This window comes from Numenius arquata, chromosome 10 (assembly GCF_964106895.1).
Source record: "Numenius arquata chromosome 10, bNumArq3.hap1.1, whole genome shotgun sequence".
In the NCBI taxonomy this organism is placed as follows: domain Eukaryota; kingdom Metazoa; phylum Chordata; class Aves; order Charadriiformes; family Scolopacidae; genus Numenius; species Numenius arquata.
The window spans coordinates 19,625,723-19,648,089 of record NC_133585.1 but is presented as its reverse complement, the minus strand read 5'-3'; the positions used below and the strand labels follow the sequence as shown (position 1 = coordinate 19,648,089).

Here is a 22,367-nt window from a genome sequence, read left to right as displayed (position 1 = left end):
AAATAACAAGAGACCTGACTGTTGCCATTACTATGTTGCTTGGCTCTATAGGTGTGAGAACCAGAGCCCAATATGTCAGATATTTATCACAGCTAGAAATAAAAATATTTGTACCACTGAACAGGATGGTTTCCTGACTTTCACAATGTGTGTAAGTCTGCCATGAGGATTTTAAAACAGTTTTAGATAAATGCATGAATTTTATTTTAGCCTTTTTGTGTTACATTCTACCACCCAGGAAGAAAGATACTTCTGTCGGACTGTATTTATTTTTATCACTTAAAATACAGAGTTGGAATCGCTCACAGGTTTGGAATGTTATAAGTATATTCTTTACAGCTACAAATTAAGATGGGAGCCACACCCATTGGACATCCAAAAGTGTGTAAATACAGCTTATCATATAAGTATAGCAACTCTGTTATCTTAGAGGTGCTCACTGTCAGTCAGAAAAATTAAAACAACTGTCACAGGGAGACAGAAGAAGCTGGAAAAAACCACCAGCATCATTTGAGTGTTTTGAGGTTGGGCTCTGTACTTCGGATGAGTGATACCGGTAGCTTGTGTTGATTTAAACTCAGTGAAAGCTGGTAATTCATTGAAATGCGGAGGATGGCTTGCACCTTGTGGGTGACTTGTGGTGGAGGCTTTTATGAAACAGAAACTACTTGAAAGAAATCCTGGCCTTGTGGTCGTGGCTCACAGTTGCAGTGACTTTCAGCTACTTATTAGGTGTGATGGTCATGCTGTGGGAAGCGTACGATGGGTTTGACCGTGTGCGATGTGAAAGCACATTTGTTGAAATTGCTTTCTTCAGCCTTCGGCTTGCTAGAAGCTGGAGGTGGTCCATGGCAGTCCATTTTGGAGGGAACCCCTTCACTCGTGTTGCTGCTGGCAAGAACCCAGACGGGCTGTCAGAGCACAGGAAAACAACTAACTAAAGGCAGTGTGGGAAGAGTGGATGCAGTGGCCCCTGTAACAGTTGTAAACATCTACCTGTCTCAGGTAAAGCAGACAAACTTTATTCAGGCATACTAAATCCTGGAACAAGCAGAATGCCGGCTCGTTACAGACTTCCCTCCAGGCTACAGATTTTGTATTTGCTTTGTGTTGGTGTTGATGTTTGGTATTCTCTGTGGGGTGTGGCTTTTTTTAATGTTGATTTATCCTGTTTTCTGGGCGTTTTTTCGTGTCTTCATGTTCTAGATCTGCGTTGTTTCGGAGAGGGGAAGTTTGGTTGATTTGCAGACATGTAGTAGCGTAGCGCTGGTGCTTACAGCACGCTGACGTGCTTCCTGAGGGAACCAGACTGCCTGGATGTTTCCATTAAAACAGCAGATGAATGACAGTAGTTGTTGAAAGGTGTGCTTGTTTCAGAGCGCATTGGGGTTGTGAACGGCTTGTGTCACTGACAGCCTTAGAGAGGTTTGTGCAGTCAGAACCGGAGCACCAGAAAGTTGGTCTGGGCTCCTCGGTTGGGATTGATGGGAGATTTTCCCGATGAAATTCAACAAGGGCAAGTGTAGGGTGCTGCTCCTGGGGAGGAATAACCCCCTGCACCAGGACAGGTTGGGAGCTGACCTGCTGGAGAGCAGCTCTGAGGAGAAAGACCTGGGAGTCCTGGTGGACAACAGGATGCCCATGAGCCAGCAATGTGCCCTTGTGGCCAAGAAGGCCAATGGCATCCTGGGGTGCATCAGGAAGAGTGTGACCAGCAGGTGGAGGGAGGTCATCCTGCCCCTCTGCTCTGCCCTGGGGAGGCCCCATCTGGAGCACTGGGTCCAGTTCTGGGCTCCCCAGTTCCAGAAGGACAGGGAACTGCTGGAGAGGGGACAGCAGAGGGCTACAAAGATGATGAGGGGCCTGGAGCATCTCTCTCATGAGGAAAGGCTGAGGGACTTGGGTCTGTTTAGTCTGGAGAAGAGAAGACTGAGGGGGGATCTGATCAATGCCTAGAAATACTTGCAGGGTGGGTGTCAGGAGGATGGGGCCAGTCTTTTTTCAGTGGTGCCCAGGGACAGGACAAGAGGAAATGGGCACAAACTGGAACATAAGAAGTTCCACCTAAACATGAGGAGGAACTTCTTTCCTGTGAGGGTGGCAGAGCCCTGGAAGAGGCTGCCCAGAGAGGTGGTGGAGTCTCCTTCTCTGGAGACATTCAAACCCACCTGGACACGTTCCTGTGGGACCTGCTGTGGGTGGACCTGCTTTGGCAGGGGGGTTGGACGAGATGATCTCCAGAGGTCCCTTCCAACCCCATAGCATTCTGTGATTCTGTGAGTGTGGGAACTACGTGTTTTTTGATAAAAGCTTACAGTATGGAAGGCGGTTTTGTAGTGGGAGGCAAGGGGCTTATTGTAGATTTAAGAGAGTGTGTCTGAATGTAAAATAATTTGAGACAAGCGTTGAACTACCTTTTTGTAAACTTTAGGAAAAAAAAAGATCAAAAATGTAGGTAGAGCTTTGTTTTTGATTAGTCCTGCATGAAGACTCACAATGGAACTGCTGGCATACTGCATTTGGTGTTTGTAGGAAGGAGTTCATTCAGCAGCGTTCCAACAAAGACCGCAAGAGCAACACAAGATTTAGACTGCAGCTGAGGAAGGAGATTTAAAAAAGGAAAAAAAAAAAAAAAAAGCAAAGAAAAAAGCCCCTTTTGTTCCTTCTAGGAGAGCTTTATACACAGAGAATATAAAAGCTTGCAATTTCTGTTGGGATTTTTGTTAGCAAAGACTGTTGAGTAGCTTGAAATCAGTTTTATAGTGCATTGGCAGACTTTTACAAGAGAATCTAATGAATGTGTATTTTCACTACAGATGGGCAGAGAAATTGGATCAGCTGACAGATACTGCTACGAAAGACCCAGAGGGGTTTTTGGGACATCCTGTAAATGCATTCAAGTTGATGAAACGACTTAACACAGAGTGGGGTGAGCTGGAGAGCCTGGTTCTGAAGGACATGTCAGACGGTAAGTGTGCCTGTAGTGAGAACAAGAATCACATTCTAATTGCATTTCCTTGACTATGTCTTTCACATGTCACGGTTTGAATTAGATTTGTATGTCTGGTTTTGAGGTGCCTTCATAAAAAATAATCCTAGAAGAACTGCTCTTTTGCTGTCAGTGTGCTATAATTTGAGCTTTACAAAAAATTAGGAAAACTGAGATGTTTAAACTGAATAATCTCCTTGGACACATTAAATTTTGCAGGTGATCAGGGCGTGCTTCGTGTACTCTCCCACTTCTTGCAAACTAGTGTTTTAGGAAGTTTCAGCTGTAAATGTGATGACTCCGTTGAACAGAAAAAAGGCAACAAAATTCAGAGTGCAAGATGTGTGGGGCTGTCTTTGAGTATGGTCGAGTGCTGTTACTGCTGATAGGCCCGGTGTTATGTTAAGGACTGATGGTTCAAAACCTGAATGTTGGCAGAGACTGAGCAGTTGTAGAACTGATCTGAATTAGTGTAGTAAACACTTCCCTGTCTCTCTTCCTCTGCAAGAGTGGCAGCTCTTCAGTAGAGAAACAGGACACAAAAGAGTTGACTGTGAAAGAGACTTAGAGCAGCAAGGAAGCCGGGGTGATTATATTTGACCTGTGAGAATCTGTCCCAACAACTAACTGATACCAGCTGTGGGTTTGTAGTAAGAAATGTAAAAAAAGTGGAGCTTTTTTCACACAATTCAGCACATTCAGCTTCCCTGTTCCTGCTTTGAGGGACTGAACAGACCAACTGAAAGGGCTCTGTACCTGCCAGCCAGAAATCTGGACCAGTGCATCTTAAGTCCTTCTTCTGAATGGGGAGGGGTAAGGGGAAAAGTGGACTGTTTTGTTTTAAGAAAATTGTCAGGAAAAAGGAGAATATCGGGGGAAGCATAGTGTAGTAAAAGAAAAGATGTATGGGAGTGAAAGGATATAGTATTTTTTAAAGCACGAACACCTTTCCATAAACTAATGGTGTTATCGGGTCTGAGCAGTTAAAAAGAACTACCAGAGTGTGGCAAAAATCACAAATTTGGCCAGTTGATTGGGGTTTTTTGATGGTTTTCCAGCTGTGTGTTGCGTACTATGCTTCATCTGGTTTTGATCATGCTGCTTAGTGTTCTACTGGTGGCTATTAGATGAACGTAAACATCATATTGGCACCATCCTTGGTTAACAGTGTAAAGCTTCGGGTGCTTCTGGATCTTGAGACAAAAGAGTTTGCTGAGTAGAAAAGTTATTTTTCTGAAAATGCCAGAGTAGCTGTCAGTTTGCTCAAACTCAGGTCCTCATGGTGGGCTTTGGTGCTGTTCCTTTTGTTGGCTGTGTGTACCAGGATGCTGGTTCTGCGCTCCTCGGCTGCCCTCCTGGCTTTCTGGAGTTTCGTTTCCCTCATCGGGGCAAACAGCCCACAAGCCTCGTGACTCTGCAGAAGCAGAAGGGAAAAAATAGTGTTAGTTCTCCCACCAAGAGAGGATAATGCACTAGCTCTACAGGAGGGCCCTCCGAGTAGATGGATCTTGAGAAACCTCTTAAACTTTGTGTGTTTCTCAAGTTTCTATGTAAATACGTTAATGCCTAAGTCCACAGAAAGCAGTTAGGTTCGTAGTGTCTGCTTAGTTGCCTAAAGTCTTGTAAAAAGATGTTTACAATTAGACATCAGCATTTTTGTGTTTCATCTTTTTATTGACCGGTCTTAATCTTTACACTACTATTCTTAGCACTGTTTGTTTTTTTCCTCTTCTAAGTTATTTGTAAATTCCACGTTACCAAGTGAAAAGCCTTTTGGAAGGCAGATTGAGTGGAACGGTTGCAAAAACTACCAATTTATTATTTGTAATATTATATATATTATATATATTATATATATTATGTTAATAATCATATTCTCCATGTAAGGGTGGTCTTTTTTTCTATGTAAGTTGGGTTTTTTTTTTAACCTGTTAAGACAAAATTAGTTTCTGTGTGAAACCAAAGGGGTACTCCTGCCCTTTAGAAACAAACTTAACGGTGTTGGAGGTCGGCAGGTCTAATAGCTTTTCCTGGCTTAGTAATGGCTTTTCCTGAAATGTTAGCTTTCCCTGGAGCAGGGAGTCATTTCATGCATAGAGTTTATAGAATTCCTGGGACAGAGAAGACTCAGTGTTTCCCTGTCTTCCCAGGCTTTATCTCCAACATGACTATCCAGCGTCAGTTTTTCCCAAATGATGAAGATCAGACTGGTGCAGCAAAAGCCCTCTTGCGGCTTCAAGACACATATAATTTGGACACAGACACCCTCTCGAGAGGGAATCTTCCAGGTAAGAGTCATCGATGTTATTTTCAGAGGACACTGTGAACTTTTACTAAATGTCCCGATTACAAAGATCACAAATCAGATACGTAGCAGATGCCTAGTTTTATTGCACAAAGTAATGCATTTTAACAAAACGGTTCTATCATTTATTATCCCTTTCCCTGTCTCGCGGATAAATAAGATGGACCTTTGACATTGGGAGTCACTGAAGTTTCTTTGAGCTTAAACTTCACAGAGTGTATAAACTGAGAAACAAAAGATAGAGGGTGTATCACCTGCGCACGCAGACTTGAGTTTATGTGGCATTACCTAAGGTGATTTTTAATAGGTTTACATGCAGGAGAAGACGTGTTTCTTTCCTGTTAGAAGATTCTTTCTCTGCTGAGTTTTCCTTGTTTTCTCTGTTCAAAACCAGTACTGTGCCAACTGGCAAAAAATCAACTCTGCAATCCATCTGTGTTTTTTCAAACACTCATTGTGGTCAGATGTCTAATAAAATTAAGGGTAATTGGATTTATATGTTACGATGTATAACCTTGCTTTTGGGTTTAGTTCAAGACTGTCTCAAAGGCATAGACATTCATTCTACTACAATAAGCAGTTTGTTATTGTTTTCTTAAACCAGCACAAAAATACAAGGCAAAGTGCTTCGGGTGGACTGTAGTTTATTGCTTCTTTTGAAGCAATAAGCTGTCCAGACTGTGTGTAATGAAGTGTAATTGCAGAACCCAAAAGTTCTAGACTATAAAAGAGAATGGATTGGTCTCTTCAGAGCTCCAGAGAGGACCATCCCACATGATCACTTGGCTGTGCTCTTTGTCTTCTTTCCCAGGGAATTTCTGTTTGGCCAGGTCACCAAGATTTGATCAGTCTTAACTACTGTCATATTGCTTATTAATTCTCTTTCCTGCATTACAGGCTGTGCTGTTTCTTTATATTAACTATCAACCCTATTTGATGATTGCTGTCTTAAGCAGCCTTTTAACAGTTGCCTCTTCATGTGTGGATGTTGTGTTGCTTCTAAATACCAGGGTATGGCCCTGCAACCTATTACTCGTTCCGGAGGATCTCTCTGAGAGCACTCCACCGCCGCACCCCGTTCCCTCCTCTTTGTGTTATTGTAGAGTTTGCAGCTTCAGGCTCAGAAAACTGAAATGACTGGCCATCACAGGATGAACGCAAGGTGTATAATTAGTGAGCAGAAGCAAAGTTATATGGGATACTGCTTTAGGTGGACTGTCTCTTCAGCTATTTAATCTCTTAAAGCATGTCTTCAGCAGAATTATTCCCCTGTGGGAGCTGCTGTTAGACATTCAGGATGTATTAAGATGTAACCAGGAATGTAATTTTAGCTGTAAAACTGGCAGGTCCTGTTTCCTTTTTACAAGATTAAATTTGGTTTTTCATTGGGCCTTAATTTACAGTGGCAAAAATAGCAATCTGTAATTTGCTTACTAGTGCTTTAATCTTTCAGAGGTCTCTTCGGATGTTGCTAAAAATGACTAACTTAAAAAAAATCTTGAGCAGCTGGGAATTTACTGACTGATGTTTTCTTTTTCCTCCCCCACTAAGTTGTCACTAACGAGATTTGTTTCAGTAACGTTTTGACAGTGATAATACAATGTCTTTGAAAACAGGTTTCTGAAACTTTGTATTTGGCTTATTGCTCTTGTTCAAGGTGTTTGGGATTTTGAAGAAGGAAGGTTTATTTTATTTTCCACTAATGGTAAAGACATCTAGCTAGTTGCTGGTATTCTGGCAACGGAAAACTGCATCTAACCACTTACGTGTTCTGCCAAGGATATACAGGCTTTAGATACTTGAACTGAGTCTTCAACAACTAGCCGCCGCAGAAGGGAGGTGTTGAAGAACAGAAATGAACTGTGCTGTGAAAAATAAGAAATAGCTGAATGTTCCTCCGAAGAGTGGGCTGGAATTCTGTGTAAATTCTGTTTGGTTTGCCTTAAATGCAGGTGTGAAGCACAAATCCTTTTTAACAGCTGAAGATTGCTTTGAGCTGGGAAAAATTGCCTACACTGAAGCTGACTACTACCACACTGAGCTCTGGATGGAACAAGCTCTGAAACAGTTGGATGAGGGAGAAGTGTCTTCTGCAGATAAAGTCTACATTCTGGACTACCTGAGTTACGCTGTATATCAGCAGGGGGATCTGAGCAAAGCCATGATGCTCACCAAACGCCTTCTGGAACTGGGTATGCGAGAGGGACCTGCAGCTCCCACCAATCTAGCTCTGTGTTCGAGCAGGTGCCGGCTGTGGGCTCATACTGAGGAGTGGGCTCTTGCCTGTATTCTGACTTGGATTTGGGTTTTTAAACTGGGTTATTACTGATGTTACCACTAACATCTTGACGTGTAGCTTTCAGTAAAATAAGACTTGTGTTACCATAAGTAATGTTTTGCTACCAGGTTTTACATGGACAATTATAGTCTCAACCACCATGTCATGGTTAAGGATTGCTTCTTTCTTTTGATGTATTTTGTGCCTCCTGTCACTGTTGGCTTCTAACCACTTATCCGTCTTAGTCATTACTGCCTGAAATTTGATTCTCTTGCTCTATCTTACTTTCCTTTGCTGAGATTACTTTCCCTTGGGTAGAGATGGGTAAAAAATAGTGATATTGAAACTAAATAGGTGATACCAAAATCTCTGCAGATTATTTAAATGCAAATTAAGCATACTTGAGATTAAAAACTTGAGAAAATAAGAAATGCAGAATGCAATAGAGTGAGCTAAAATTCTGTCTGTTTTATGAAATATGAAGAGTGTTTATGCTTCTGTAAATACACCACTGATTGTGTCAAGGATGCTGTGGGAAGTTTAGAACTAAACCTAATACAGCAAAGGCTAGTGAGAACCATTTATTAATGAACTGAAGCTAATTCTGTAAGTCTGGTGATTGTTAAAAGCTTTGTCACCAGAAATCTTAATTCCCATCAGGGAAGTTTTTAGGTTTGAAGCCCGTCATGCTGTCCCAGCTCTCTTCCTGTCCGGTTTCCTTCTCTCTCCCTCTGTGGTGAGATGGGCTGGAACGGCCAACCCCTTTTCCTTAGTACTTGGGGGGACCCCTGTACCTGCTGAGGACCCAGGCCTCGCTGTAAGCAGTTTCTTTTCAGAGTTGTGCTTAACTCTGAAAGCTCATTGTGGGTTTTCCTGCAGATGAGTAAGGATATGTGCATGCTGCAGGCTAGAGTCGCTTCCAGCTTAGCTCAGTGTTTTAGCTATCCTGGGAAAGCTCTCAAACCAGAATAGATGTTTCTAATTTCCATTTGAGAAGCAGTAGTGTGCATCTGGTTTGTTTTTGTAAATAGCCTCTTTGGGATACTTCTGTACAAGTTGGAAACTTGCCAGCGATACTTGTCTGCTTCTTTGTCAATAGATCCTGAACATCAAAGAGCAAATGGGAACATGAAATATTTTGAATATATCATGGCTAAAGAAAAAGAGGCAAATAAGTCCAGTACAGATTCAGAAGACCAGATGGAGAAGGAAACTGAGGTTAAGAAAAAGGATTACCTGCCCGAGAGAAGGAAGTACGAAATGCTGTGCCGTGGGGAGGGTCTCAAAATGGTAAAGTGGAGTAGACTGTTTTCAAATGTATGAAACCGACCATAACAAAACAATGTCCAGAACTTGTATGTGGTGTGAAAGCAAAGAAGTTGGTACAGCAGTTGGCTGACTGTGTGGAACTGAGGATTAGCATGTGTTGGATTTCTTCCCCGTTTCATTCTCTTCAGCAGACAAAAAGTAATACTGCCACAGGCACCGCTAACTTGGATGCACTACGTAATTGTAATTAATTGCAGAAGGATGCTGGAAGTCTAGAATTGCATATGGAATTGAACGAGGGTGGTTTCTTTAGTGATAAAATTATTTTTAATAGGATGATGTAAAATACTGTTTGTTGCAATATTACAGAGTAACATTAATGTGCGGAAAGTAGTAATTTATCAAACTTACAGAATGTTCATGGTTGGAAGGGGTCTTTGAGGTCATCGAGTGCAACCACAACAAAAAAAACCACACACAAAACCCCCCCCCAAAAAACCCAATGAAACACCACACCCTGCACCCACCCACAGACAGACACAACCCAACAATCCTGGGCACTAGAGCATGCCCTGAAGTGCCGTGTCTACACGTTTCTTAAATACCTCCAGGGATGGCGACTCCACCACCTCCCTGGGCAGGCTGTTCCAGTGCCTGACCACTCTCTCAGGAAAGTCATTCTTCCCAATATCTAATCTAAACCTCCCCTGCCCCAACTTCAGACCATTTCCTCTGCTCCTGCCATTATTCCCTTGAGAGAAGAGGCCAACACCCCCCTCTCTACACCCTCCTTTCAGGGAGCTGTAGAGGGCAATGAGGTCCCCCCTCAGCCTCCTCTTCTCCAAACTAAACATGCCCAGTTCCCTCAGCCTCTCCTCCTGTGACTTGTTCTCCAGACCCCTCACCAGCTTGGTGGCTCTCCTCTGGACACGCTCCAGCAGCTCAATGTCCTTCCTGTAGTGAGGGGCCCAGAACTGGACACAGCCCTCAAGGTGAGGCCTCACCAGTGCCCAGTACAGGGGGACCGTCACTGCCCTGCTCCTGCTGGCCACGCTGTTCCTGAGACAGGCCAGGATGCCATTGGCCTTCTTGGCCACCTGGGCACACTGCTGGCTCATGTTCAGCCCACAGTCCACCAACACGCCCAGGTCCTTTTCTGCCAGGCAGCTCCAGCCACTCTGCCCCAAGCCTGGAGCGCTGCCTGGGGTTGTTGTGACCGAAATGCAGGACCTGGCACTTGGCCTTGTTGAACCTCATCCCACTGGCCTTGACTGATCCATCCAACCTGTCCAGGTCCCTCTGTAGAGCCTGCCGACCCTCCAGCAGATCAACACTCCCACCTAGTTTGGTGTCATCTGCAAACTTACTGAGGGTGCACTCAATCCCCTTATCCAGATCATCAATAAAGATATTAAACAAGACTGGCCCCAAAACTGAGCCCTGAGGGACACCACTGGTGACCGGCCGCCAACTGGATTTCACCCCATTAATCACAACTCTCTGGGCACGGCCATCCAGCCAGTTTTTTACCCAGTGAAGAGTACACTTGTCTATGCCATGATTCAACAGCTTCTCCAGGAGAACGCTGTGGGGGACGGTGTCAAAGGCCTTACCAAAGTCCAGGTAGACAATGTCCACAGCCTTCCCCGCATCGAGAAGGCGGGTCACATGGTCGATTTAAAGCATCTCTTCAACTGTTAACATTCAGGTTGGGAAAGTGAACTGTTCCTGTCTCTTGTTCTCAGAACATCTTCTGTTTCTTAGAGATACTATTGTTGTCTGGCAGTTCTCTGACTATCTCTTGGTCCACCTGGCTTTCAGACTCCTCGGAGACAAAAAAGGCTCTTCTGCCGGTACTACGATGGAAACAGGAATCCTAGATACATTCTGGGCCCCGTCAAACAGGAAGACGAGTGGGACAAACCTCGAATTGTTCGCTTCCTTGACATCATCTCCGATGAAGAGATCGAAACCGTGAAAGAACTAGCAAAGCCGAGGGTAAATGCCTTATGCTTCTTTGCCTTTTGGAATCTGAAATTTTGTGTGTAGTTTTCCGTGCGAGTACGTGCGACTCTGTCTCCTCTTGAATGCAGGTGTGTGCCTGGGGTGCTCACACGTTGCTTTTCTCACTCTGTAGCTCTTGGTGACACGTTCTTTGAAGGAGACAGTGGGGAAGCTAGAAATTTGGTGTAATTAAAATAGCCAGGTAACAGCAGTGCAGAATTGTCAGGCTCTTCTGGCAGACACAATTTCAGTGCACGCTGTTTCAGATGAGGAGGAGAATGTTAGACGACAGAAAAGAAACATACTGCAGCTAGGTTGCCTTGAAGTATACGTGTCGTCTGGTTTTTGTTTGGTGTTCTGGTTTTTGGGTTTTTTCTTATTTAAGTCTGTATTTGCCAAAGTTGTGACACGGAGAGGAGTGCCATCTAGGGAAAGACAGCCATTCCTCTGCTTTTGGAAGGACAACACGTTACTGAGTAGACAAGAATGAGCGTTTGCATTCTCCAGTCAGTATAAAACTGACTTCTGTCTCCCAGGCTTTCAAGTCGCCTGCAGATGAAAGAGCTTTTAGAGGGCAGTACTTAATCAGTGGTACTCAGCTTCTTATTCCCAGTGCCGGCTCCTCAAATCCTAGTTCAGAACCTGGATCCCGAGGTTCTTGTTTCTGAATGCAGAATGCGCCAGGGCAGCTCAGCTGTCAGAGTAAACGGGAGTGTCCGTGACTAACAGCAAACTGAAGGAGAAGTTTGGCAACTTCTGTATTCAGTTGGTGCGACTCTGCCCCTCAAGATGTATGTTGAAGATGTAGTTAGTTAAATTGATCTATTTTTCCATCAATTACCAATTACTTCTAAAGTAAGATTTAAACTTGTAGAAATAGATTTTTACTGCTTCTTTCTTTCTTTTTAGCCTACATGGCTTTTCGTCCAGAGAGAGCTGAGCAAATGGAGATAAGGGGGATAAGTGCATTAAGTATAGGACAAACTGTTAGCTTGGCCTGCTGCGAAGTAAACCAGCTGTGGGTTATACACGGGCACATCGAGGATGAGCCCGTCCTTGGCCACCACACTGAGTGCTAGGTAGCCTGAAGGCGATTTATAAGCTTCCTAAAGGCTGATGCATTTTATTTCTGAGGTGACGTTCTCAACTGTAGGCAAAAAGTACAAGCGTTTCTCTTCACTTACCTGTAAAACATCTCTTTCTGCTCTCCTGTCAGGCAACCTTGCTGCAGGTCTAAAAATCAGAGCCCCGCTGGTTTGGCTGTAGATGATTAAGCCCCTTTGCTGCTGCAAAACGTCTGTGGAATACGAGTGAATCACTTCTTTATGGAGTAGAAATAAGTCTCCACTGAAAATAAAAACCTGTGAACGTGGTGATTTTAACTTATGAACTTGCTCAGATAATTATTTTCCTCTCAAATGTTTGGCTCGTGGTAAAGACTTGGATATTCATAGTTCATTAACGCAGAAACATCTGTATGCGCTTAGGGTTCCTCCTGTTTCCTACAGCTGAGGCCTTGCAGGGCTCAATAACGAGTGCAGCAAGAGGATTGTGTTTTTTGAGACTGAAAGGTCATCTCCTTCTTCCCGATGCTGGGGATGTTACCACTGCCACCTCCCGGAAGGCAGCGCTGTCTGATCTCTGCCCAGCCTTCTGCTGTGCTGGCGGCATAAGCTGGCAGGATGAAGCTGCCTTATTCAGCCTTTGGAGTCTCACTGGAATTGTAGTTTGTGCCTTGGTTCTTATATGCATCTGCATGGGATGAGAGGAGGGACAGCATATTAAGAGTTCCCAGTACCTTTTCTTCTTAGTAGGCGTGTCCTTGATTTACTTCGTTTAGTTTAACAATAGAAAAATACTGTTTTTTCTAGTTGTTTGGGACTTGGCATGCCATTTGTGCCTCTTCAAAAATTCGGGCTCTGTAATTCCACCTTCCCTGTTATGAAGGATGGAGAGTGCCTGATAGTACATGAAGGAAGGCAAAGGGCACACGTACGGTCTGAGTCAGAGTAACATAGATGGGATGGCGTCGAGTAACGGGAGTGCGATAGAGGGAAAGGAGGGCCTCGAACCAAGAGTTCTCACTCTGTGTAATTTAGGAATACAATGTAAATGTGTCCGTGGACCAAGGATTTAGTTTGTGTTAGCAGTCAGTCTTAAAGGAGTTCAGTGCTGCTTTTGGAATAGAGAGAATCAAAAAGGTAGGGTTTTATTCATCTGTTGCTTATACAAGATGACAATGTTGCCTGGATTCAATTTAACTGTAAAACTCATCATACGTGCAGAGTGCTAACAAAGGACCGATTGTACACGTGCCATAATGCTGTACTGCATCCAGCAGTTGTTGCAATATGAAGGAAATGAAAGCTTCTAGTTTGCTTTATTCAGATGACTGTTCTCTTGCTACAGAAACGGAAACATTACTTCCTGGAAAACCTGATCTTCTCTAACGCTTTCTTTAAAAAAAATAAGCCTAAAAAACCCTAAAATAACCTCTCATTGGAGACTCCCCCTTCTTCCCCATCTCTGCTTTATGAATTTCCACCCCTTCCATAAAAGAAAAACCACCACAAAAGGTGACTGGGTGGCTTGCGTGGCGGCTTGCGTGACGTTTCCCCTTAGGCTTCTGAATGGTCGGATTGCTGTGATGCAGTATGTGCTTTGTAATGCAACTATTCTGATGGTTCGCTTCACAGCTGAGGCGAGCCACCATTTCAAACCCCATAACAGGAGCCTTGGAGACGGCACATTACAGAATTAGCAAAAGGTAAGAGAGCTCTATGCCAGATGTTTTGGGCCTGTAATGAGTGTGTAGATTCTGCTCATTATGGGGAAAAAAAAAAAGAGGTGGTCTAAAAAAGACAACTTTGGCTTTCGTAGTCCACCGCTTTATTACGTGCAGATCTGTAACAGGCTGTTACTGCTGAGTTTCTCAGTCTTTTCCTTCAGCTGGAAGTTCTGGGGGCATGTTTTGATTTCTTCCTTTGCTTTTTTTGGTCACCTTCTCAGCTCAGTGTGTATTCTCCAGTGATGATCTGTACAAAAGCTGGTCTCTACAATCAGTGTAAAAAAAAAAAAAAACCAAAAAAACCCCGTGATGCTACACAACTTTCAGTAGAATCTAGATTGTTGGGGTTTTTTAATATTCCCTTCCCCTTGCTCTTCTCACCAACCAAAAAATGTCATCCCTTTCTTTGTAAAATCTAGCAGGCTACGTGAAGCGCTTTGAGGCGTAAGAGGTGCTTCACGTCCCGGATTCAGGTGGCAGCTGGAGTGGCATGCAAAACACCTTCCTTTGTCACACAGCATTTCATTGTCCCACATAATCCCATACTCCTGCCTGGGTGCTTTTACCTCCTGCTGACGTGAATGTAAGCTCCTTTGCACTGGGTTCCTGGTTCTTTGCAGCTCCTCTGTTAAATAGCCTTGAATTTAGCCAATCTTTTCCATTGGCTTGAAGTCTTGAATTTAGTCGATGTTTTCCAAAATTGGGTGGCTCTAAAAGAAACCACCTGCCCCCTCGCCTGTCACCACCCCCTCCCCTGGTTTTAGCAGTGGTGATTAAAAGATTGGCCGCACATTCCATCAGTGTTAACCCCAAATTCTAAAAGGAGTTAAACTTCTGGGTGAAGAGGAACTGCCTGTGAAACTCAGCATCATAAATTATTTACAGAAAGTCTCTAGTTTAAAACAAAAAGCAAAAAAAGGAAGGAAAAAAAAAAAAGGAGGAAAAAAGTGAAAGGACAATCTAACCAAATTTTTCCAACCAATTTGTTTTGATTTGGACATGGCAGCTATAGCTTCTGTTGCCCTTCTAATATTGCTAATTTAAGAGCATTGCATACCATCCAGACCAATCGGAACCCTTTTCAAACACCTGTGGCTTGGCGAAAAAGCAGCCTACTAGGTGGGTAAGCCCTTGTCCTTTCTCTTTTTGTAGCTGAGCCGTGCTACTGTTCATGACCCTGAGACTGGGAAACTGACCACAGCACATTACAGAGTCTCTAAGAGGTAAGGGGAACGTCTTCCAAAGGTATACAAAGTCCGAGGAAGTCTGTTCTGGGACCGTGTTGCTTCATCTCTAAACCTGGGGCAAATAAGGATTTTTGCATAACTTTTCTATTCTTAGAAGAAAGAGAATGGCCTGAAGCAAACCGAGCTGTCATATAACAAAGCAAGTGGTCTGCGGAAATAGAAAATAGTTGTAAATGTTAGCGGTAGCCAAGATGGAAGCGCCCTCTTTGCTTCGCATGGCTTGGCTGGTGCAACTAACCTACTAAAATGTTCCCACAGCGTGGGGGTCTGCTCACACTAACACACGGTGGGAGAAGCTGCCGCTGAGGCTTACCTCTGCCGCTAAACTCGGGTAGTGAGACTCGCTGCTCGAAACTAGGCGCTGCTGAGCTGCTGCAATTCATAGGAATAGGGCAAATTAAAGCCAGTTGATCGTTTTAAAGAATTTCCTTGTTTAAGTGGTTGAAAGTAGTTGCTGCTTTAATAGAAAACTAGTGTTCTTCCCGCTTCTCTGAAAAAAAGCCCTGAAATTAGAATGGCTAATAGCATAAGGGGATTTATTTAGCTACGATTTTTTTAAAAAATATAAAAGTGCTTCAAAATACCAGATCACGAGAAGTCAATTGATTCAGGAATTATAGAATTCTGATGGAAACTGGAACATCATTCTAGCTGAAGTCTGATCCTTGAAGCCACGCTTGTTACAAGTAACGGCAAGGTGAAAACTTATTCTATCCATTGAGAACTGCCTTGAACCTCCAGCAGCACAACAGCCTCCTGACTCATCAGGGCACGTGCAGGCAGTGGGAGTCCTTTGGAAACTGTCTGGTGAGCTCTTACAGGTTTGCTCCCTAAACCTACCTCCACAGGCCCCTGCCAGAATGACTGTAGGAAGGTATCTTTTCTGTTTGACACGTGCTGCATTTAATTTTGTTCGTTTGTTTGCTTGTTTGTTTTTAATTTTAAAGTGTGTCCATGTCTTATCTATCTTGGTTTTCTGTGACTGCGTATTTTAAAGGAAGCATTTATTCAGTCTCACGATTTGTTCTCTGTGACAGAGACCACTCTGGGGCATTTACTGAAGAAATGTCTTAATCCATTTGACCGTACCCTCGCAGTTTCTGTCAAACTTGATGTGCTAATAATAGGAATTGGAGAAGGTGACCAGATCACTGATTGAAATGGAGATGCGTAATTGGCCTCTATTTAAACAGATGATCCTTCAGAAAAGAACGCTTTATGTAGAGTTCTGATTTTTTCATTAGCAGGAGCAGTCAAAAAAAGATAGTACTAGATAACACCCATCATGAAAAGCCCTTCCCAGTGTGTGCAGCTGATGGCGCGGCAAGGTCCCATTTGCAAGCACCTTGTTAATTAATGGCCTTGTGACACAGCAAAATAACTGTTTCCTCTAAGGCTTTAAACTGAAATTATCCATGTGCTATGCCTTGCCTGGGAACTCTGGGGTAAAGTATAAGGGCAGCTACTGCCTGTGAAGTGCTGCCGCCGCCTTGGTGCGGTGTGCGGCAAGCCTGGAGTAGAGACTGCTCTCTAGTACTTGGTGAATGAGACCCTGAGATGTTTAAGGTTTGGCGTTTGGAAAGGTTGCACACCGGGGCTTCCTTCCAACACACCTAAGGAACTCACAGAATTAAATCAGATTTTACTGACCTAAGGGGTTTTTTAAATTCTGTATCTCGCTGGAAACTGGAATGAAACATCTTTCTGTTAGAGCTGTTTGAGCTGCTTTGGATTCCAGATGAATCATTGCTCCTGAAAACCAAAAAAATGCTTGCTTTATTTTTTTAATAGATGACTGCTTTTCCCTTCAAACATTCTTTCCTAGCAAATGCACTTCTAAATTACAGCTTGCCTCTCTTAGAGAGGACTACTGTTCGCTGTGCAGTACGTGGCAGGCTGTATAAAAGGGGGCGTCTTGCCAGCAGTACGAGGAGCACCATCAAGCTGTGCTGTGTGCGGTACCAGAATAAACTCAGCCACTCTCACACTGCTTTTCAAGAAGCTGGGGTGGTTTTTTTTGCCTCTCTCCTCTCAGCAGCCAGTCGGAGCCTGTAGCATATGAGTTAAAAGTTTCCACTTCAGAAATACCAGTCTGTGCTTTTATTCATTCCCGGTTGTGTCTCTACTAGTGCTTTTTACATTTTAGAAAGTCTTTAAACATAAATGCCAGTATTTTGAGTGAGCAGTGACTGCTCCAAAAGCAGTGTTGCAATAACTGTGGTGCAGCACTGGTGTGGCTGAGCCTAAAGACAAAGCCTTTGTGTGTCTGGTAGTAGACCAACTCGTGCAGTTGGGGGAGATGAGCTTTTTGGGCACAGAAACCCCTTTGTATGTCACAGAGCTCTGGACAGTTGTCTGGTGGGTTTTTTTCCTAATATACTGCTTAGTCTAAAATCATTTCTGCATTTAAGTATTGTGCTATTAAAAAATCTCTAATATGATACCTGATGCAGAATTATAAGAGGGAGGAGCAACGTAATGAATATAACAGTTGTTAAAAGCTAGATCTTGGTGTGAGGAAGGAAAAAAGCAACCCCCCAGCATGAATTCACACCCTAATGAAATTCTTTTGATTTCTAGAACATATTAGCTTAATTCATGGGTTTCTTTTTACAAAGCCAAGTGGGACACCAAAATGCTATGCCCTTTTTCAGTCAGGGGATTTGGGGTTTTGGTGTGGTAGTTATTAAGGAAATATCAAATCCTCCTGTAAGTAAAGTCACCCCCATGTTTAACTGCCACGCTTCTGACTCCCCAGAAATAAGCTTGTCCCTTTTTGTTTGGAAGTTTTCTGCCCATAACGGACTCATAGGTGTCAGCTGGTCAAAAAATACGACAGAATGCTGTTCAGGCAAGTTAACTTGTCAGATGAGCAACTGAATTTAACAAATGTACGTTGAAGAATAGAGCTGTATGCATTCACTGAATCGTGCTGAACCTTGGACTATGCATATATTAAAAGTTTGAGCACAACTTAAGGCTGCTAATTCTGCATCACACACACCACTGGTGAGGGAATATTTTTGTGTGTGTGTGTGTGTGATAGACAAGAGCAGGGGAAAAAAAATTACTTTGTATGAAGGAATACCAGCTATAGAACTAGGCACACGTTTACTTTGATGTCAGCAAAGGAGCAAGGCTGAGACTGGCAACGAAGGAGGCCCACATAGGACAGATTGTTATATTCTGTGAAGGCTGCCAGGCAGAGCCTGCAGCAGCAGAAGGCTCTCGCTCTGCATCCTAAACGCCCAGGGACGGAGACCTGCTGATGCTGGACAGTGGGGCAGGGTTCTCTGGGCCCTCCTGAGCTTTCTGCCCTCCTGGAAGCAGATTTCGTGACGCTGACAGGGTTAAACCACTTTGTAACTTGTTACATGAAACTATTCAGGGCTACATGCTTTGCTCAGCAACCAGCAGCCCGGCTGGCACTTGGAATGTGGTTTCAGTTCCCCGTTTCCTCCACCTTCCATAGACTTTCTTTGTGTCCTTAGGCAATTAATTTTATTTCTAAAATATATATATAGAGTACTTCATGAAAGGATGTAGTATTCTCCCTGTTGAAGGCATTCACTGCAATTCTAAATAACCAATATATTAAGAATGCTTTTTTTTTTTTTTTTTTTCCTAAAAGCCTTTATGGGTAGACTGGGCAGAGGGAGCTAGAGCTTGCACTTAGAAGCTGATGGCTCTGCTGGGGCTTTTCTTGTGTATTAAGTGTGAGGTTAGGATTGCTTGTGAGTGTTACTTGTTCAACCTGGCTGCGGAGCATGTGGCTGCATAGCTGCTTTATTTTCTTTTTTGGGGGGGAGAAATTCTTCATATAAGTAGTCTGCATTCTCCTACCACCTGAAATCAAAGAAGGTTGCATTGTAACACTTCTTTATACTAACAGCGTTCAGATGGGGGCGAATCTTTGTATGTGTTTGTGCAAGTCTGTCTCGAGAAAGCTTATTTCTTTCATCTTTAGTTCACTTGTCATTTTAAAAAAAAAAATGCTCATAGAGATTCTGTAACCTGTGTCAGTGCCTCGTGTCACGTGTCATGCTACTGTTCCTCCCATGCAAAATGTTTTGGTGTTTTTCTAAATACAATTTTTGTTTAATTAAAGAAAACAACCTTCGTTTAGTATAGATGTGAAAGTTCATTTGTGTAGGAATACTAGGATGTACTGGCCAGCCAGGCTCTGGGCACAGGTATTTCTGGCAACACCCTTGTAAAAGCACCAGGAACCACTGAAGAGCCCAAAAGGCTGAGTCAGATGCTGGAAAAAAGGTAGAACTAGCTGTCTCCATTTCCCGGCAAAAAAAGGGGAAAACATGGGGCCCAAATCATCGTTATTATCCTCCATATTAGTGACTAGTGGGGAGCTGTCAAGGTAACTAGAGAAGAGGACCAGGGAGGGCAGTGAGTGTGCCAAGAGAGGGAAAAGAGGAGCAGGTCAAATGAAGGTGCATTGGCTGGAACGGGATGAGTAAAGCAACGAGAGAAACAAGCATCATGTGAGCAGATGAGTGGTTTAAAACAGAAAAAGAAAGCAGGCAGATGAAATTAATTTTTTTTTTTTTTTTTTTTCCAAAAAGAACAAAATACTTATCTTGTAAAGAACTGAAAAAATGCCTGTGTGTTTGATTCCATGTAAGAACCTGGATGTGTTCACGGCTGGCAAGGGTCCAGCAGGGATGCGCAGAGCTAAGGTTATACTAAGCTTTCGTGCCCTTTTCTGCCAAACACCGCTCTCCTGGGCATGGGGCTGCTCCAGTCAGGCAGCTTTCAAGAATGAGCAACCACTTCGAGTAGAAAATGCTCCACTGGGTCCGGGTGAAGGCAGCAATTTCGTGTGTAGAACTGCTTCTCTACCTCTTCATACCTTTTTCTGCTGACTAGTTTGCCAGTCAGTTTAAATGCGGTATTTTTAGCTGAAAAGTTCCAATTTAAAGTAGTAGGCAGACATTTTGAAGATGCCTTTGGAACTGTGAGGCTGACCTTTCACATTTGTAGTTTAAAAATATAATTGGGTTGGTTTTGGTTTTTTTTTCCCCTTAAAAATCATTGTGTACCTGAAATATGTGCTAAATACCAAAGTCTTAATAGGCCATTTTGGTAGGACTAGTTCAACAGGGAAAATGGTAAAGAGTTGTATGCATTATTTAATTGTTTTCATAACAATTTTTAGTACCGTTGCCCAGGTAAGTAACGTGAGAGGACAGATCACAGAGCGCTTGCCTGTAAGTACCTGATGCGGAAGAGCTGAGTTACAATCACGTAGACGCTGCGTATGCTAAATCAAGTAACTCACCTGTTCCCTTCCCGAGTGCTGCTTCAAAATGCATCAAATGTGGAGTCAAATTAGCTGTTTGGAATGCATAAGAGCAAAACTGCGTTTGTGCCTGTTTTAGAAAACAGCTTGAAGCAGATTTCACTGTTTGGAACGTCTTCTTCAGTCACTTGGTGGTCTAGTACGGGAATGAAGGCCCTTAGTTTTAGAGCTTCCTTAAATGAGCGTTGGAAGTGTTCTTTCTAAAAAATATGTTTATTAAATGCAGGCCTTCATAATGCCCTGGAAATATTTCTGGTCGTCCTACCAAATTTTTGAAAAGTATGAAATAAAAAAAAAAATCTCAAAGTAATTGCAAATGTTGCATTTGTACTGCTAGCTTACTGCCTGTTACTACCATATTTTATTAATTATCTTCCCCCCCACGTAGCGCCTGGTTGTCTGGATACGAAAGCCCTGTGGTATCTCGCATTAACACAAGGATACAGGACCTAACAGGACTTGATGTCTCCACAGCAGAGGAGCTACAGGTAAACCGTTCGCACAAGGATGATGCTGAATGTCAACTGGCGTTTCATGGTGGGTGCTCACTCGGGTAGCGTTGGTGAGGTGGCCACAAGAGCTCGTTCAGCGCAGGGGCAGCTAATTTGATGGCTGATTTGATTCCAGCCCGTGGGAAGAATAAATAGGGGTTTTTTTACAGGAAGGAAGAAACAAAATTGTCTTTGCAGAGTAGCGCTTACTTCAGTGTGAAATGGCTTTCTATTGCTGGGGGGAAACAGCAATAACTGAAACTCTTCGTGTTTGTTGAAGTGGATGTGTAATTCCTCTTTGTTTATACTAATAAAACTGAGTGTCATTGCTGCAGGGTCAGATTTTGCTGCTGTGGTGATAGTGAAAAGTTTAGCTTGACTGATACTTAGGCAAAGGGGGAGATAATGGGTGTTCAAAAAGTAGACTTTCCATCCCATCCTTGGTCGTAGGAGGCCAACAGTGTGTCTGGTGTCTCCGTAACGTGGGAAAGACTGACTGTACACGTAACTTCAGTAAATTTTATTTTTGAAGTGCTTACTTTTATTTATTTGCTTGAGGCTTTTAAATGAACAGCTGCTTCACCGATTCTGAGACAGCATTATTATTCTGCTGAGACAGCAGAACCACCTAGAAAGTGGTTCCTGAAAGCTGTTGTGCTACTGTGCTACTCCAGCAAGACTCCTGATCATAAAATGCCCAAGCATCTGGTTGAAAATTGAGAGGATTTTTTCACACAGAAAGATAAAAAATAATAAAAAAAATCAATCAGGAAAAAGGACAGTGAATCCTCTTTATTGACATAGAGATCAAAAAGGGATTTAAGTTTGAATGATGTGAAAGCACCATGACCTGTTTTGAAGAGAATATAACCTGTAAAGTTTCTATAGAAGAAAAATATTTTTCCGCCCTGGAAAGTACGGGATTCCTTACCCGGAGTACACCGTGTCTTGCAGCACCAGTCTTGGATGCGCTGCTGCTCTTTGTAGCCAAACCATCTCGTAGCTCCTTGGGGCCTGTGGCTGTCCAGGAGGACCTCTCCAGGTCTCCAGAAGTTTCAAAAGTTTCATGGTTGGGTTCTGTGACGTGAGAGTCATTAGATGAGACAGTAGCAGCCACTCAGGAATGGGAGAATGTCTTTACCCCTTCAGCTGGGAGTGGACAGAAGAGCTTTCAAGGAAAGCTGACCCTGGGGAAGGGAAGGTTCAGTTGTGCCTTTGCTGGGAGCTGCTGTCCAGTGGAACTGCAAAGGCAGACTGAAGGGCTGAGATCCTGAAGCTTAGAGTCGGGTTCTGGCTCTACGCTGATGAGGACTCGGGGTGAAGTCAGCTACTTGTGAATAAATGCAGAGAACTTTGCTGCATACGGTACAGCTCACCTGGCAGAGACTTGCAATCTCCTGTGGCTTGATTATAAAACTTCATCTGTCAAAAGGCTGTAGATGAGAGTCATATTCTTGTCTGGATAAAATACTGCTTTACTAGATACTGTGCTTCTCCTTTTGCTGTAGGTAGCCAACTACGGAGTAGGAGGCCAGTATGAGCCTCATTTTGATTTTGGAAGGGTAAGTCCTATTTTCCGTCTCCACCTCTTTCTTCTTCACAAGCACTGTGTTTCTCTTTTTCAGGTGGCAAATTATGGAGTGGGAGGACAGTATGAACCCCACTTTGACTTTGCACGG

At 43.4% G+C, this 22,367-nt stretch overlaps 1 protein-coding gene across 4 annotated transcripts in view; it reads left to right on the top strand.

The window, feature by feature from the left end:
* P4HA1 (prolyl 4-hydroxylase subunit alpha 1) overlaps window positions 1–22,367 on the top strand; it is a 44,633-nt gene that overhangs the window by 14,556 nt on the left and 7,710 nt on the right. For 2 of the 4 annotated variants that reach the window (XM_074155071.1, XM_074155070.1), the window contains 8 exons: window positions 2,817–2,968; window positions 5,140–5,277; window positions 7,247–7,486; window positions 8,672–8,862; window positions 10,663–10,839; window positions 14,786–14,856; window positions 20,586–20,685; window positions 22,197–22,250. In XM_074155071.1, coding sequence (XP_074011172.1) covers window positions 2,817–2,968; window positions 5,140–5,277; window positions 7,247–7,486; window positions 8,672–8,862; window positions 10,663–10,839; window positions 14,786–14,856; window positions 20,586–20,685; window positions 22,197–22,250 — 1,123 coding nt within the window. Of the gene's footprint in view, window positions 1–2,816; window positions 2,969–5,139; window positions 5,278–7,246; window positions 7,487–8,671; window positions 8,863–10,662; window positions 10,840–13,541; window positions 13,613–14,785; window positions 14,857–20,585; window positions 20,686–22,196; window positions 22,251–22,313 lie in introns of all 4 variants that reach the window. The other 2 variants (XM_074155072.1, XM_074155073.1) reach the window with 2 other exon arrangements.